This window comes from Mus caroli, unplaced genomic scaffold (genome assembly GCF_978045245.1).
Source record: "Mus caroli unplaced genomic scaffold, Mus_caroli_1 scaffold_19, whole genome shotgun sequence".
NCBI classification, from domain to species: domain Eukaryota; kingdom Metazoa; phylum Chordata; class Mammalia; order Rodentia; family Muridae; genus Mus; species Mus caroli.
Window position 1 is genome coordinate 64,375,256 of NW_028227274.1, and position 17,554 is coordinate 64,392,809.

Sequence of the window (17,554 nt, forward strand, 5' to 3'; positions counted from 1 at the left end):
AGTCTGTGGGAGTCAGTTCTCTCCTTCCACCATTTGGAATTTGAATTTAGGTTATCAGCCATGGTGACAAGTGCCTTTATCTACTGAGCCATCTCACCAGCCCCACTCTACCATCTCATGAGTGCTACACCTCTGAGAGCTCCACCCACCTGGCTAAGCAGGACAGACAATGCAACTTACCGGAGACCCCGGGGGTCCGGGTGCTCCTCTCTCCCCCTAAAACCAAAGGGGAAGGGTTAGCATTCTGGAGCATGCAGATATAAGCACCACTGTTTCTGGTTAGACACCCACAACCATACTCCTTCAGGAAATAAGCATTTTGTATAGGAAATAAATTTGGAGTCGAAGCTGGGCTCAGGGCACCTTTTGTTGGAACTGGCAAGATTGGGTGGAGTGGCTCAGCTGCCAGGTCCTCACAAAGCTATAGATTTTCAAACCAGATCTGATTAGGATTCTTGTTTTTTCTAGGCAATGTGGGGAATACCAAGCTTTCACAGTAAGCCAAGCAGCAGTCACCTTTGAACGGGGAAGCCACCACTCGTGTAGAATGGAGTTGTGAGTCATTCTCCACTTAAATAAGCGAGGCCATTCTAAAAAAACGTAGACTACTGAGAAGCACCAGTATGGTCAGCACTACCCCAGAGGCTTAAGTCACAGCAGCCACTCGAAATCCCTTCCCTCCCAACAGTGTTACATGTGCTCCAAGTGGTCAGGACTCTCAAGCGTTAGAGAATATGGGGTTGGCCAGGTTTGTCACTGTCAACCCGTGTATGTGCATTTCAACTTTGCTACGTGCAACATGGGGAAGGGAAATACGGTTTGTTGAGCTTCATTGGATGCCACAATGGGTAGAAACAGCCCTGCAGCTGTTAAGGAGCATTTATGAGACCTACCTTGGAGCCATGTCTTCCTGGTGCTCCTGGTGGGCCCTAGAAGATGCAAGCATATGATGATCTAATTGAAGAAAAAAAAAAGGGACAACACAGTTCCCCCCAATATTATGTGGATGTCAGAGAAAATACTGACCACAGGGCCCCTCCGGCCTTGCTTAATATGAGACAGGTCAGGGGAAGGTCCCATAGGTCCCATTGAGCCCCGTGGGCCTGGCTGTCCAGGAGGGCCTGGCATACCGGGGAATCCAGGGCTCCCCTTGGGTCCTGGTGAGCCTGTAATTAAGAACATCTTATTAGGATTCACCCCATCCATACTACAGAGTCTAGGAATCACTGGAGACTTTTCTCTCTGCTCTTTGCCTTGTGGTATTTATATTAATGTGCCCGTGGGAATTTAAACTTTGTACAATTAAAAGTGACGTCACCTTTCTCTCTTTATTGGAGCCCCAGTCACCGATTTGCTCAAGGGAGAAACTCGAGAATCTTCCTACAGTAGATCCCTAGTTCCACAACCGGTCTACTCAGTCGGAGATGTACATGCTTTACCCCCTTAAGTGTGTCCTGCTCTTTGCCTCTCTACTCCTGGATCACAGGAGTATGTAATGTCATCTAGAGAGAGCTTAAGAGCACAAGGTTTAGGGGTTGGGGAGATGGCTCAGTGGATAAAGCACTTTCTGCATAGGAATGAAGGCCCACGTTCAGATGGATAATCCCCATGTTAAAGTTTGCTGTGGTAGTGCGTGTCTATAAACTGAGTCCAGAGGGTGAGTGGGTCAATCTAGGAATGTCCTAATGGCTTGCTGCTCAGCCAGTCTATCTGAACTGTGAAATGCAGACAGTGATACAGAAAGACATCAAGACGTTGACCTTTGTTCTTCATGTACACACACCGAGAATGCATGCACACACAGAGAGCAATGCATGTGTGCGCAGGTACTCACACACACCAGAAGTAGAAGTTTGACCACCAGGGAGACCTACATTTGAATCCCTAACAATTTGCTTGAGCAATTTGGACCTTAGTCTTTTATCTCCTAATCTGAATAAAACTCCAAAATGCAATGGTTGAATTAGATAAAAATTTAGATACATGCACATACTACATGGCACAGTATTTCATACATGGTAGGCACTAAATGACTGCTAGGCTTCCAGCTTTGGTATATTTACCTCTTGCCACATAGCTGATGCCACCTGCTTCCTACCAATCTTGTTCACGCCTTGCCCATTCTTTGCAGCTCTATTGTGTGTCTCTTAACTATTGAACTTTCCTACTTTTAACCATTACCATAAACTCCTCAATTCCCCAAGATGGGGAGCCTAAGCTCTCTCCTGTAAACATTATACATACCTACTTCATGTGAGGGAAGAGTAGGAAGGTGTTCTGTCCATAATTTGCTATGGATGAGTGTAAAGAAGAGGCCTTACGTATTCAAGGTACAAGAAAAGTGAAACTGTCTCTACACCCACCACTCTAGTATGAAATATAAAGGAAAAGGAATTTGTTATTGAGGAAAGGGCAGGGGTATACAGAACTGTAGGAACTGCAGAAAGGCGAGAGTGAAATAAAGAGAAAACCTACTGATACCGACTCAGCACATAGGAACATTATCCAACCATTGGAGGGATTTGAACAGTTGAAGACTGCTGAGCACTGAAGGTAAATTTAGTGACAACAAAGCCTCAAACTAACTACACATTAAGATGACTCAACTTCCTGTTATAGATCTGACAGAAGAGGGGACCTGTTGTGAAGAGTGATTACCAATTCCCTAGGCTCTAGTGTTTATCTACAAATGATATGCAGCATTTAATAAATAAATTTGACACACATTAATCAGCAAGAGAAAATTTAATGAGTGGCTACCAAGAGATACAACAGCCGGCAGAATCAGACTCTGAGGTGATTCAGACAGGAGCCAGATGCTAGCGTATGTCACGTATCCGGTTCTTTACTACTCTCAATGCTCTGTAAGGAGCCCAATTTGAAAGGAGAAAACCCTCCAGTGGCTTCTTTTGCTCCAAGTTTAGTCTTATACTTACTGTGCCATATTATCTCCTTTGAGTTGTATCTAGCTCCTACTAACAGAACCCACAGTAACAGCATGGAATAATTTCTAGAATCTTGAAAAGAAAACAAAGAACCCAAGACCTTAGGTTTTTCATATTAGGAGAAGTCATTTCTAGTTCACAGAATAATTAAGGCAAAGTTGAAGGCAGTTGATGTTTCTTTCAAATGTGTCTCAAAGTCCCAACTCTCAATACTTATTCCAGGTACATATTGAAAGAGTTTATTTGGGAAGGGGACAGATCACTGCTATAACTATTGCATGTCTGATAGCAGAAAGACAAGCTAGAGGTGAGATGTCATCTGCAGTTAACTAATCAGTAGACAAGCAAGCAAGCAAACAAACAAACAAAAAAACCACCCAGTAGCCAATGTATCTCCTCTCCCAGTAGCTGTCTTTGTCCTAGTGATATATAGATATCCTGGAGATACAAACAAGAGCATCCACTTACAGAGGGGCTGGGGCTACTGTGATGGGAATCAGTTTGTAAGGAGAATGCTCTTACCTCCTTAAACAAAGCAACAGTATGCTGGTGTGAGGCATCTGCCTGAGAAAATTCTGTCTGATACATAGACTATTCAGACCATGGGGTGAACAAGAAGATAAACTAAAGCCCTGGGTTAGTTCTATGTAGACTGAGCCTCAGGATGGAGACTAGAGGATTAAGACATAAGTAAAGCACTCAATCTTTTGGAAAGAGCTCTGAGCCTTGCCTTCTACTGATATTTGATAAAAAGCTTGGCCATGTTCTCCTGCTCTGATATGTTACTGATCTTCCTTGACCTGATCAATCTCCCAAACCCACCTCTGACTGCAAGCTACATGCTCTCTCCCTACTGCCTTGATAAGAAGTACCTGTGTGCAGACCTGGAGGGAGGTATATACCTTTCTTGATTTTTTTTTTTTTGAGAGAGAGGATGTCCTCACACTCACAACAATTTTCTGCCTCTGCCTCCTTAGTGCTGAGATTATAGGTGTATGTCTGGGTTACTTTGCCTGTGTGTAGTCATTTATATGTCACCTCTTCCCAGATAAAACGTCAGAGGTTGGAACCAGCACTATGCTGAATTGATAACCAGGGACAAGACAGCCATGGTTCAGAGTAACACACTAACTCTGAGGTCATACCATCTATTGGTGTGACTCTACTGATGTACGTATGGAGAGGTGTACAATAAAGTATAAAACACCTCAGAACTTGAAGAAGAAGTAAGTTCTCACGGTATCTTTCCTGGGAAAAGGACAGGACATTTGATATCTTCTAATTAAGTAATGATGAATCCCTAAAACTGTACCCTGATTGAAAACAAAGACAGCTGTACAGAGCACAGGCCAAGAGAGTTCTCTGGTATACAGCCCTAGAACGGGAAAGCCTTGGTAAAGGAAAGCCTTTGGTGGATACCTACAGCCGGTGTGGGGAGAACACTGGTGGCATATGTCTCACGGGAACTTCCTGCATGGTGGAAACATCTTGTATTATGAGGTTGATGTGGAGAATAAGTTCCAGGGGAGTCTATAGTTGCCAAAACTCAAAACTCACCCGTGGAATGGCCTACCTCATTATATGATCTATACCTCAACAAATCCCACCTACGATATAATAGGAGTAAGAGCAGAGTTGAAAATGCATTAAGTAGTAAGAGAAGGTAGAGAAAGAGCCAAAGAATGTGGTGCTAGGGCTGGCTGCGACTCACAAGAACTGAATGACTCTATGAGTCTATTACTCTACATTAAAGTTTTTCTAGGGTGAACTTAACTAACATTGGTTTTTGAGATAGGATTTCACTATGTAGTCCAGGCTAGCCTCTAACTCATGGTCCTTCTTCCACTGTCTCCCTGAGTACCGGGATTCCAGGTATGTAGTACCATACTCAGCTTTAAAAATGATCATTAGGAATTTTATCTGACACTAGAAAATTTACCCTTTCTTCCTAAGCTACAGGATCCAACTCCTCATGGTGTTTCCTTGGATAGGCATGTTGCCCTGCATATCCAGTTTCACAGAAGCTGGAGAGCACTGTCCAGCCTCACTGAGTGTGAACTCTCACGTAGCCTCCGGTCTAACTGGTGGAGAGGGCAGAAATGCCACCAGCTTCTCAGGCTCTTCTTCATACTCACCAGGTGGGCCCTGTCCCCCAGGCAGGCCAGGAGGTCCTGGAAGGTAGGCGTTTGAGGCCAGCACCTTGTCACCATTGACATACTTGCCCAGTTCAGCTGCATTGTTGGGGAGCAGCGCCATCTATAAAGACAAGGCAGACCTGGGTCAGATAGCCATGGTGGCCTCATGAGGAAGTTGATGTCTGAGTCATCTGTAGAGGTTACAAAGCCAACTCATGATTTTGTTCTTAACCGTAGCTAGTCAGAGTGCCAGAGAGATCCATTCTAGCCAAGGAGCTGTCCAGAGGAAACTTCTTGCATGAGGAGCCGAGGGAGTCAGAAGTTGAAACCAGATAAATTCAGGGTTGCAGGAACATCCATAGAACACAGTTACCACGACTGATCAAACATGCTAGCTTCGTACTTCGGGTTTTTCGAGTAACAACTTTATAAATCGAACATATATTCATTAGATGTGCTGTTGGTATCTTGTAGACAGCTATGACTTAAAAACGAATATATGGAACAGGGGTCGTATGATGGAGGAACAAAAGTAAATCCACTCTCTGGGGCCATGTGTCAACTCTGACCACTGAATCCTGGTCCACTGTTACCATCCACCCCTAGTTGAGACACTGAGATGTGAATGCAGGTGTGAGGTCTCTGGCCTTGGGGTTGAGGAGCACTGAAATCTCAGCCTTGCCAAGGTCTACCTGTAAGGCCTGGATCTCATCTATAAATGAGATGGTGTCATTTGCCTTAGAGGTCTACTGTGCAGGAAAATGGACGCCTGGGCCCAGAGTACAGCCCCTGCTCCTGCCCAGTGAGGAAGGTTCTGCCAGCACAGGACAAAGCAGCACCCTTAGGTTAAGTCTCCTAACCTTTCTAGTTTTCACTTCCATGTCTATAAAATGTGGTATGCGTGGCTAGATGACCACATCTTCTTATTCAAACGACCATAATCTGGCGTGGGGTGGGGAATCTACCACTGTTGGGTTTTAACGCTGTTAAATAGACTATCAATCAATAGACTTCCAATCACCATTCTCTCAGATCAGATTTGCTATGTATAAAAGCAATCATCTCAGAGAGCTGTTGGCCCAAGCTAGCTAGACGTTGAATATGGAATGCTCACTGTTAATATTCAGCATATGCTTTGTAGATCCAGAGCTTGCCCAATACAGAGTTTGCCCAGCCAGCAGGCACTGTTGTTAAGTCTCTTATGAGCAGTAATAAGACACCGTGGAAACTATATTTAGCAGGTGCTATCCCCTTTCACTCTCTTCAATCACCATGAAGTCACACCGTTGCGTTGGCTTCTCTGTAAGATGTACATTTATTTGAGGCAGGACTTTATTCCATACTGTTTCCACTTCCTCACTGTTCAGGCTTCTGTAGAGCACTGTGGGTGCTCAGCAAACACTTGCAACATCACCTCAATTCTCCCTATGGATTAACTGTGGGTTGCTGGTTTAAGAGGGTCGGGATCCTCTGCTCTCTCTCTAGTGGCCTTTGGAAGCTGAGCACACTTAAGGTTTGAGAGCTGCTGAGCAAGCTTACTGAAGGGCTATGCTTCTCTCTTTGGGGTCTTTCTCCCCTGGTCCTCTGCAGCTATCCCCCTCCTAGCAGTCACCTTAGCCAAGAGAGTAAATTTCAAAAGAGAAACCAACAGGCTGTGTGGCCCTCATTTTTTCCCTCAGGGCTCACCTGGAAGCTGAATGGAAGGTACTCTGTCTGCCCCCAAGATCCCTTCCCTTTCTCACCAAATCATTTCTCTTTTTTTGACTTAAAAGGTCTGAATGGACAATACAAGCTTCAAACAGGAAGTGTCACAGAACTAATATATGCAGCTTAGAAAATGGCTAAAGCAGGCACACATAGTGAATCCTAAAGCAAACCCGTAGAACTGCCAGCCACTCTGATCCCCCTTAGGGTGCTGTGCCAGTCTACTTCCTTCCTTCCTTTCTTCCTTCCTTCCAAAGTAATCACTGTCCTGACTGGGACAATATTTCCTGCAGTATACAAATAATCCTACATAGAAGTCCTTATCTGAACACCGTGGTTTACATAAACCTTGCTAGTTAAAAACTGACAGGTTCCTTATATTCTGTATGTTGCTGTTTTATGGGCCTTTCTTTTCCAGTTGATCCCTTGAAGAGCCCAGGTATTTGATCTGGGAAATTTTCTGTAGCTAGAGTTCTACCTGCTGTATAGTCAGGTGGAGTTCAACATGTGTGCATACAAGTTCAGTGAGAGACCCTGTCTCATACTGGGAGGTTGGCTGCTTTCCAGCACCCTACCCCCATACCTACTTCTTGGACAACATTTATCTGAGCAAATCGATGCCCCATGTTCTAGGAAAAGAACAGATTGTATCAACAATAGCAAGTGAATGTTAAAAGCAAACGATGAACTACACCAGGGCTCAGGTGAAGGCCTGGATTTTAAGTCTGACATCTTGACCATGCCCTTTAGCCCTGAGAACATTAGCAAGTTTCTTACAAGGCTATGGTAACAGTTAAGTGGGAATTTCTATATAGGACTGCTCCTCATACCACAAGAAGCTATATATTCCTGGAGGTACCCTTTTAAAGAGTATTAGTCCCCAGCTGGGTATGGTGACCCATACTCGTGACATCAGCACTTGGGAGGTAGAGGTTAGAAGTTCAAGGTCATCCTTCACTATATTGATAGTTCAAGGTCAGCATGGGTACTGATGAGACCTGTCTCAAAGAAGAGAAGAGGAAGAAGGGAGAGGAGAGTAAAAAAGAAGAATAGAAGAAGAGGAAAGAAAGGGAAAGAAAAAAAAAGAAACAAGAATAGAGAGAAGTTTTGATGGGCAAAGTGCTTGCCCTAAGCTTGATCCCCATTGCTCATGTAAATGCAGGAAGCACACATCTACAGCCCTGCACTGGGGTGATGGAGAGTGTAGTAGGTTGGTCTAATGCTGCTTGTATTCTGAAGCTAACTTTGGGCCCCCAAGACTAGTTGCCACAGAGTCAAGAGAGTCTCTGCGGTAACCAGACATGAATGCTGAGTGACCCTGCCCCCAAGTTATTCCTGATTGATACATAAAGATGCCATCAGCCAATAGCTGGGCAGAAGAGACGTGGGGGATGGTGGTGGTGGTTTAGGTTTCGCAGACTTGGGGTAGAAGGGAAGTTGCCATAGGTTAGGAAGAAGAAGGAGAAGCTGCCACAGGTTAGGAGTAAAGGAAACATGGCCCAGTGGGCTGGTCAATTGAAGCTAAGAGCAGCCTAGATGAAACATAGTGAGTAATAACTCAGAGTTATTGATAAGAAGGGAGATACTAATAGCATAAAGGCTAGGTATCTGCCCATCTCTTGTGCTGCTTGAGGCCTATTAAAAATATAAAGGCTGTGTGTGTGTGTGTGTTTTTAAATCCGGAAACTCAATAACCAAAAGTGGGTTAGAAGCTTCTTAATATTTCCCAGCTTGCACAGATAACAGAATACTGCAAGGCGATTAGAAGCACACCAGATACAGCAACTGACTTTGCCTGGAACAACTTGTAATACTGAGTGCCTTAAAATCACTCCAGCTGGAAAGGATTTATGGAAGATCATAGGTCACTTCCAGAGAAGGAAAGTGAGGGCAGCTTTGTGTCTTGGGACAATAATCAGCTGCCTCCTCTGAGCCTGATGCTCTAGCTTGATGAAAGGCGGGCTTAATGCTTCTACAAACCTTCCTAGTTTCCTCTAAAAATGCTAACATCAATTCAAGTGTCACCTGGGGCTAGCTGTATGGGAAATATTCCTTCCTTTCTCTTTGTTTATACTGGCACACAGTCAAGGCTTCCTGCCTGTCTACTACATCACAAGCTATTTATGATTAGGTCCATGTATCATTTTTTTACTCAGGATTATGTAACTATATAATATACAGGTACGTATGAGCCTCTGTTAAAGTTGATCATGACCTCTACAGCCTATGCATTAGAGGTTGGAAATGCTACTTCCCCCCCTCAGCCTGTTGTTTTGATGGACTAGCTGGTAGCTGGGGTTCTCATTACGGAGGCTGCCAGTTTTCTGGCCATGGAAAAGAGATAGCATCTCATGTTTACCCCTTTGCCCTTTAGAATAACTGGCTGCCAAAGTTAAACAGATTATACACACCCCTTTGATCTCCCGGGAGCCTTGAGTGGAAACCATTAAACAAACAAAGCAGCGAGTTTATGTTTGGGCAGCTGAAGAGCCATTTCAGAGTGGCCGACAGGCCAGCAAGTGCTCTGACCTCAGGTGTAATAAACCCCAGCTCAGGCCTGTCACCCAAGGATTCAGGCCACTAGAATCCATCATGAGGCCCCTCCACACGGCTGGATGACATTACCAGCACCCTGGTCCCCGTCTCATCAGGTGGAGTCTTTAAGAAAGGGAGTTGGTCCTCATGCCTGGTGACAAGAGGCATGCCTGGTGACAAGAGGCATGCCTGGTGACAAGAGGCACTCAGAAGATAGCTTTCCCAGAGGCATAATCTTTCCCAGACCATAAAGTTTACATGATAAAAATAAAGGCCCCGCCCAACGATGTCAGCTTGCAGAAGCTTTAAGAGAGAAAGTCCTCAATGAATAAAACATAAAATGTCATCGCAAAAGGTCTGCCCAGGACTGTGAATCTATACCTTCTATAAGAGGTCATGGCGATATTAGCTCTACTCTTTCAAGAACTTTGCAGGCACCCATTGCCAGGCCTGCTACAGCCACCCCCTCAGGTCTTTGCTGTGTGTTCTGTTGCCATTGAAGTGCTTGACTCTGGAGAGGCGGAACAACTGGAATCCATATCTAGATGACATCAACTGCAATGAATGCTTAAATAGAATGAGCTGTGGGCTCATTCACCCTCCTACCCCCAGACCCCCTGCATGGTGTACCCTGCCCCTTGCAGAGCTCAGTGTACCTTCTGTTTCAGCTGCAGCACGGTCTGCTTCATCTGGGAGAACTCTTTGCATGTGGCGCAGCAGGTCCCGGCTTTCACCTCATTCTCGGACTTCTCCTCATGCCCTGGGAAAGGAGATAGGCTCAGCTTCAGCTGGGAGGTTGTTGGGCCAGATGCCTGGAGAGATGGCACTGGTGGGGCCGTGCCTGGGCATGGGGTACAGAAAGGCTGAGCATGGAAGGTACAGGGGTAGGTGTTGACAGTTTTATGGTTCTCAGGTTCTCATAGTGACTCTGTCAGATGACCCAGGGTCAGGGGAGAGGGGAAGGGTCAGAGAGAGAGAGGCCCTTCTACTCTTTGGAGCCAGTTGTTCTTTGACATCCCGAATGTGTGAAAACACATGTTATGGTCCTTTTTATTAGCACCCCCATGGGTGGAAATGTGTGCATTTGTCTTTGCTTTCTAGAATGGTGGCTCTATAACTCTGGCCTGATTTTTACTGTTCTCCAGGGGTCAGAGTTCACGTGCAACACACCCAGGCAGCAGCTTGCATAATACTGCTTTCCCCTTCTCCCTCTCTGACAGTGTAGTATTCAGGGGGTAGACCATGGCCCAGTTGAGTCTGAAAACAGGGCTTTGCAGGAGAGAAGACAGCTTGAAGATGATGACATGAGTTGTCATCCCCTTGGGTGTATCACTCAGTCTCGAGAGATGGGTACCATTCCTCTGTCCTAGCATCTACAAATCCACTTGACCCCAGGCCAAGCTGTCTGTTCCTATGGGTGTTCGCCATTCTCTACTCTGAGTGTATCTGAAGCTGGCTTAGGATTCACCTCTTCACTATGACAGACAGACACAACACAATCATCTGCATGGAGACATCTATCTTTCTGAGTCACTCTTCCACTGCCAATCAGCAACATAGGGGACAAAGGGCTTATTTTTGCTCCCAATGCCAGGTCATAGCCTGTCACTGTGGGGTAATCAAAGTGGCAGGAAATGGAAGTGACTAGTCATACCCAGTTGAGAGCAGAGAGACATGAGTGCATGATTTTATACTCAGCTCACTTGTTCCTCTTTCATACACTCTTCTTTTACAGGTAAGTGCTGTGTGCAGACCACATAGCACTAGCCCTTTGGGATGAAGAGTAGGCACAAAGGGAGGATGTTATTGGAGTTTCTGCTAAGAATATCCAGATGTGGTCAAGCAGATCCAAGGAAGCCACTCTATTAAACTTACTGCATATCTTAAACATGCCTTGACCTCAATTTTGCTGACTTCCCAGATTTTATTTTTTTTTATTTTTTTTATTTTTTATTTTTTATTTTTTTTTAATTTTTAATATTTTTATTACATATTTTCCTCAATTACATTTCCAATGTTATCCCAAAAGTCCCCCATAGCGCCCCCCACTTCCCTACCCACCCATTCCCATTCTTTTGGCCCTGGCATTCCCCTATATTGGGGCATATAAAGATTTTAAAGATGTCGTGCTACTTAGTAGCCACACGGGGGCAGGGAGCTCTAATTCTTATGAGAGTCGGGTTAAACATTCAGAGCGTTAGAAATGTAACGGCGTAGATACTATGGTAACATTATCAAATAAACTGAAGGAAAACCCAAGAATGTGCTTCCTGTGGGAAGTGCCACAAGTGAACAAAGCCTTTTAGTTTAATCACTTGACTGTGCTGTTTCGTGAACTCAGTCCTGATACATCACAACCACTGAGGGGGTCTTTGAAAGCTTCTTTGGGATCTCTTTGCACCCATCCACCTGGGGGTGGCAGTAGGGGACAGTGTCAGCATGTTTTAGCATTGCCCATGTTAAGAACTTGCTAATCTGTGCATCATCAGAGCTTGAAAGTTATTTGAAACACCTGGTGGTGTTCTGAGACTTTGAACTGGAGCGATTGACACGTGGGGGTCACGGTAACTTTATCAGAAAATAAACACCAGTTGGAAAATAAAGACTAGTAAGCTAATCATGAAGGAGCCAACATTTCCTCCGTTGTCTCCCCATGGTGCTACACAGACTCCCCTGTGTCTCGACTGGCTCCAGCTCTGGGTTTTCAAAGATAAAAATCAAAGTGGCCAAACACTGCTATGACATGTCAGATGGCTTGTATCACGCATCGAGGATACAATCTTTCAAATCGGTGGAGGTTGTCCTGGGGCCATGCCCCTTCTATGCCAGCCTTCCACATTATCATTATTGTTATTGTTATTATTAATGACTATTATTATTTCAGTTTTAAAATTTACTATACTGTCTTTGCATGTGCATGCATGTGAATGTACTCACGTGCCAAGGTTTGTGTGTGGAGGTCAGAGGAAACTTTGTGCGGTTGTTTCTCCCCTTCCACCTTTACATGGGCTGTGGAATCAATCCCATGCTATCAAGCAGCTATGACCGGCAGCTCACTGGCCCTGGACTTCCATTTGCAATTTGTCCGACTCTAACGTTGTAGACATTGAACAATGAAAAGCTTAAGAAATATCTCTCCCTAAAGATCGTCCCTCAAACTCAAAACATATACCAGTCAGGGAGAAGTGATTTTTGGTCATATGTTTATACTCAATAATCATTATCTTCATTTAAAAAAAAAGAGCGATGAAATACTGGGCTGACTAATTTGCTCAAAGCAGATGGAAATGCTTAGCTGCCTCATGTCTGGAGGGCTCTGTTTGCTGTGAGCATGCCTTATTTTTGAGTTGCTCGTTCAAATGTGAAATCACTCACCCTTGAGATACAGTAAGAAATGGCCCCTCCACAGAAGGTGTTAGAGTTGGGCATACTTTCAAGTCTGAGAGCTTGCACAGAAAGAGGACAAGGAAATAAAAATGGCAGGCAGGACTTGCATTGTTATGCGGACCCCAGCAAATTTGGAAACGTTTTCCAAGTATAAAGGGGTCCAGGAGCTGGAGATTAATAATGTCCGCAGACACCGAGGAAAACAGGTCCAGAGCACGGTCACACAGTCAGGGAGCTCTGATCCAACCCTGGTCACCCGCTCTAACTTTCCAGGCAAGAAACTTCCTGTGGTATCCCAGCTGTCAGACAGGTGATTTCAGGGCTCTGTCCTTCCCTCGTTCTCTCTGTCCCAGAGTCCTCACAGGCAGGGGACAAAGTGTCTCGAGGCAATGGTGGCTCAGTGGGCAAGCAGTTGAGTTAGGACAGGGACCTTCTGGGTGCATGTCCTGTCTCAAACCTATCTGTATGAACGATTCTTCTAGATTTCTACCAAGTCACCCTGAACACAGGTATAATGATGCTTCTTTGTAAAAATATAAAACCAAATCAAATTCCATTGCACATAGGTGCCAAGTTCAGTGGAGACAGTAAATTGAAAATTGAGAGTGAATGCTATCAAGTAATTTTGTAAGGATCGCACTGTCTGAGGAGTATGAAAGACCCGGCACTGACGTCTTACTAGTTTATTTTATCTAATTCAAAACACACAGAGTTGCTGTATATGGACAGGGGTGGTGGAGGAAGAGGCAGATAGAATCAGAAGAAAATCTACAACTCATCTCAGGTTCTTTAAGCTAATTGTCTCAGTAAGGCCTGGTGGCAGAGTCACCAGATGGTTTGTAGGAGCAAAAGACAAGGACATTTCCCATTTGTGACACCGTCAGAGGAACCAAGTGTCTCAGAACATGATGTAATGAAAGAGGTCTGCCCTGTTTCCACCTGTTCTATGCCAGGCCCTTGCACTTCAGCCACGGTATCTGTTGTCAACACCTTTGTCTGAGAATGTTCAGATGTCTTATCAAGTTTAGCCTAGAGCTCAGGTTTGTGACATAGATCGTTTCCCATCTGTGTTTTTCAGAACACCATCACCTATAATATAAAAAAAACAATATTGGGGGGGGGGCTGGAGAGATGGCTCATTGGCTAAGAGCTCTGCTCATTATTCCAGTCGGACCAGATTTTGTTACAGTACATGGCAGCTCATTACCATCTGTAACTCCAGTCCCAGGGGATCTAGCACCCTTTCTTGGTCTCCTTGGACATTGCACACATGTGGTGCACAAACATACATGCAGGGAAAACACCCCACACATACAATAAACATAAACTAAAAATATTAATATCCCTTTTACAAATAATTATTTTGCATGTATGTGTGGATATGTGATGGGGGTGTACCTGTGTATATCTGGTGTCTTCCTGTAGTGTTCTCCAGCTTGTTTTATTTAAAAGAGCTCAAACATTTACGTGTGTGTGTGTGTGTATGAGTGTGTGATGAAGTATATGTATGTGTACCCTGTACATGCAGGCACCTTAGGTGGACAGAAGAGAGTACCATACCCAGGATTAGAATTACAGGTCATTCTAAGAGTCCTGATGTGATTCTGGGACCCAAGCCCAGCTCTTAGTCCTAACCTAACTCTCCAGCCCCTCCACCTCATTTTTTGAGACAAGGTCTCTAATGAACTTCGAGCTTGAGCTTGCTCTTTTGTTTCGACTGTTTGGTTTGACAAGTCCCAGGACCTGCTGGTCTCCAGCCCCCTTAGCTCTGAAGTTAGAGATGTATGCTGCTACACCTGCCTTTTCTAAACTCAGGTCCTAAGGCTCTTATAGCATGCACGTCACCCACGGGGCCATCTTTCCAGTCCTGTTAGATGTTTATAAGTCTGCTTAAGTAATTACGTGAAATTCAAGGGTCCCAGCTAGCTTTAACTGTCAGGCAGCTTGACACAGCCTAGACGCATCTGAGACAAAAGCCTCAATGGTAGAATTGCCCAGATCCCGTTGGTTTGTTGGTTTGTTTGTCGGGGATAGTACAGATTATTAGCTGATGCAGGAGGGCCTAGCCCACTGTGGGCAGTACTATCCCTAGACAAGTTGTCTTGGGCTAAACATCAAAGCTTACTAAGTGTGAGCCTCTGAGTGGGCCAGAGAGTGAGACAACCATTTTCTGATGGGACTTGAGGCCTGCTCCACAAGAGGAAAGCTATGCCACCATTATCAAGCCAAGAACTTATAGTATAGCTAGGAGAGAATTTCCTACTATTATTCAATTACATAAGGTTGGTCCATCTCCTAATGACTTATCATGAGGCCTATAGATTAGGGCATCTCAGCTCTTACCAGAGAACCTTCTGTTTGCAGGAGATGATGATCAAGAACCACAACTGGCCAAGGTGCAGAACATATGAAACTGTATGACATTCTCAAAAAACGAAAAGAAGAAAAGCAAAACAACAACAAAAGGAGCAATGCGACCTCTCAGCCTCTCCTCCTCTCACCTTTGCTAAGCCATCTTTCTAAAGATGGGGCACAGGTTAGTGCTTCTCACTAAAGCAGATGCTGTTAGTGAACTGATGGACCACAGTGGTTCATGCCCTGAGGAACAAGGAGAAATGTGCATGGAGAAGCTAGGACTTCCTGCAAGAGAGGGAAATTTCTGGAGGCCAGAGAATTAATGAACTTAGAACATCAAATCTTATAGAGGCCTCTAGGACTTCCAGCTGGTCTTTCTTCTTCTTGCTCTTGCTGTCTCTGTCCTTGGAGACCATTCTGCCCAGGCACTTCTTGTGGGAAGGGCCAGCTCTGTGCTATGGGTATCTGAACCCTAACCTGCACGGATTTCTGGCCTGCCACTCAGAAACACGTGTTAGCTGTTCTGATGGTTTTGCTCTGCTTTGGGCTCCTCACTACCCCACTCAGGCTACCCACAGCCAACTGTGTACAGGCAGCTGGAAAGCTAACAGTATAAAATATAAATGACTGCCTGTAGGACTGTTTCCCCCAGTCCTACATATTCATGAATTGGTGGCTAAAAGGAGGCCCCCACTGTCAATGAACATCTTCATTTCAATAAAGGATACAACCTAAGAGATATGCCACACCTCCCCCAGATATGTCACATCTCCCTGAGATAAGCCACACCTCCCTGAGGTACACCACACCTCCCCGAGATAGGCCACTCCACCCTGGCTCTCTCTCATCCTCTTTGCACATGGGGCAAAAGAGCAGTGATTTTTAATTTTGAATAAAAAATGGTCTCTAAGTTATTTTCTCAATTAAGCGTTGTTCCTCGAAGATTGCTGTCCCTTGATCTGTGGTGTCCACTTAGTTTGTGGGCTCCACATGATTCAGAGTTGCGAAGGTCCCTTGCGTAGTCCCTCTAGCTCATGCGCAGGATCCCTAAATGCCCTGTTCTGAACTGGCTCCGAAGAGTTATTTTGCATTTACATTTTGCACATGGTGGCTTCTCCATGACTCAACTGAGATGCCCTTCAGAATCTGCCTTTGTAGTTGTTCCTTGTGAGGCAGCTGGTCTCCAGCTGTCTGCTGCCTCCTGGCCTTTTTTGAAGCTGAGGCTCCATCTTGTGATTGTCCAGATGTTTCTGGTTTTCTCATCTCCCTGCACATCTTTGTGCATGTGATTTGCCCCAGGAGCCTCCTCCCTTCCCAGGGATGGCTCAGGCTCTCTAACCTCCCTTGACTCTGTGTGTGTGTGTGTGTATGTGTGTGTGTGTGTGTGTGTGCGCGCGCGCGCGCGCGCGTGTGCATGCACGCATGTATGCAAGCATGCACGTTCATAATGGCACAGACCTCAACTTCTAACCCTCTAAATGGCTAAGGACTTCTCTGCACCAACACTGGTAGCAAAGATGATTTTGCCCCAAAGTTCAATCCAGCTGGAGGGTGATTGGCATTTGTCTCCAAAGGCTAAAATTCTAAAATGTAATGACTAGCTTGGCACCTGGCAGAGGTATTAGAGCTACTTTGCAAGGGAAGCAAAGCACTTATAAGCACTTGCCCACCAATCTGGGAATTATTTTCTTTCTCCCCTTCCTCTTTCTTCTGCTTTTGCATTATTCTCCCCACCCCCTCCTTTGGACTCAGAGAAGTAACACATATATAGGCTGACCCTAGGCTCCAGTGACCAGCCATCTTGGCTGAATCTGGCTGCTGTATTGATGTCCAGCAGTCTCAGAGCGCCATGCAGAAGCCCCAGCTGGTAGAAATTTTGTAGCTAACTGTGGACTGATACAAAATGAGTTATTTGACAGATCATATGTGAAATGCAAGAATAAAGTTTGGAATTTAAACAAATGTCCTCTCTCAACTTGGTGTAAAAATTTACATGCTCTCTCATCTTCTGTTTTTATCTGATCATGAATCAAACAACTAGTTCACAGATGGGCACATGACAGAGACTGCATTTTGACTTGTGCTAAAATAGACTGTGGCCATATGTGGAAATTATACAAATACATATTTCAGCACATTTTCTTTGAGAGAACATGGTACATCTGGCTCCTTTCCTGTTCATTCTAGATTCTTGGAAACACACAGCCAAGTGCTACTGATTTCTCCAGAGGCATGCCACCTTCCTCCAGCATGTGCCAGCTTGCAGCAGCTGACATGGGCCCTGCTCCCATCATCTCTCTATAGAATGAGTTTGGTCTTTGGTTTGCACCTAGGTCCCACTTGTAAGTGCCCCATCCTGCATAGAGTCCCCAAAGGAGTGCTGGGCTCCCAAGTACTTATAATTTACATGTTATGTATAATATATACTACATGTAAATGCATAAAATTGGATAAATAATACATTTACAACATTAAAAATAACACTATATATAG

General features: G+C 44.9%; 1 protein-coding gene across 1 annotated transcript in view; it reads right to left on the reverse strand.

Moving 5' to 3' along the window:
* The window catches only part of Ccbe1 (collagen and calcium binding EGF domains 1), a 233,099-nt gene that overhangs the window by 4,514 nt on the left and 211,031 nt on the right, over positions 1–17,554 (reverse strand). The window contains exons 6-10 of the mRNA XM_021151000.3: positions 9,976–10,079; positions 5,081–5,201; positions 1,027–1,166; positions 894–929; positions 181–216 (exon numbers count right to left, since the gene is read on the reverse strand). Coding sequence (XP_021006659.1) covers positions 181–216; positions 894–929; positions 1,027–1,166; positions 5,081–5,201; positions 9,976–10,079 — 437 coding nt within the window. The remainder of the gene's footprint in view (positions 1–180; positions 217–893; positions 930–1,026; positions 1,167–5,080; positions 5,202–9,975; positions 10,080–17,554) is intronic.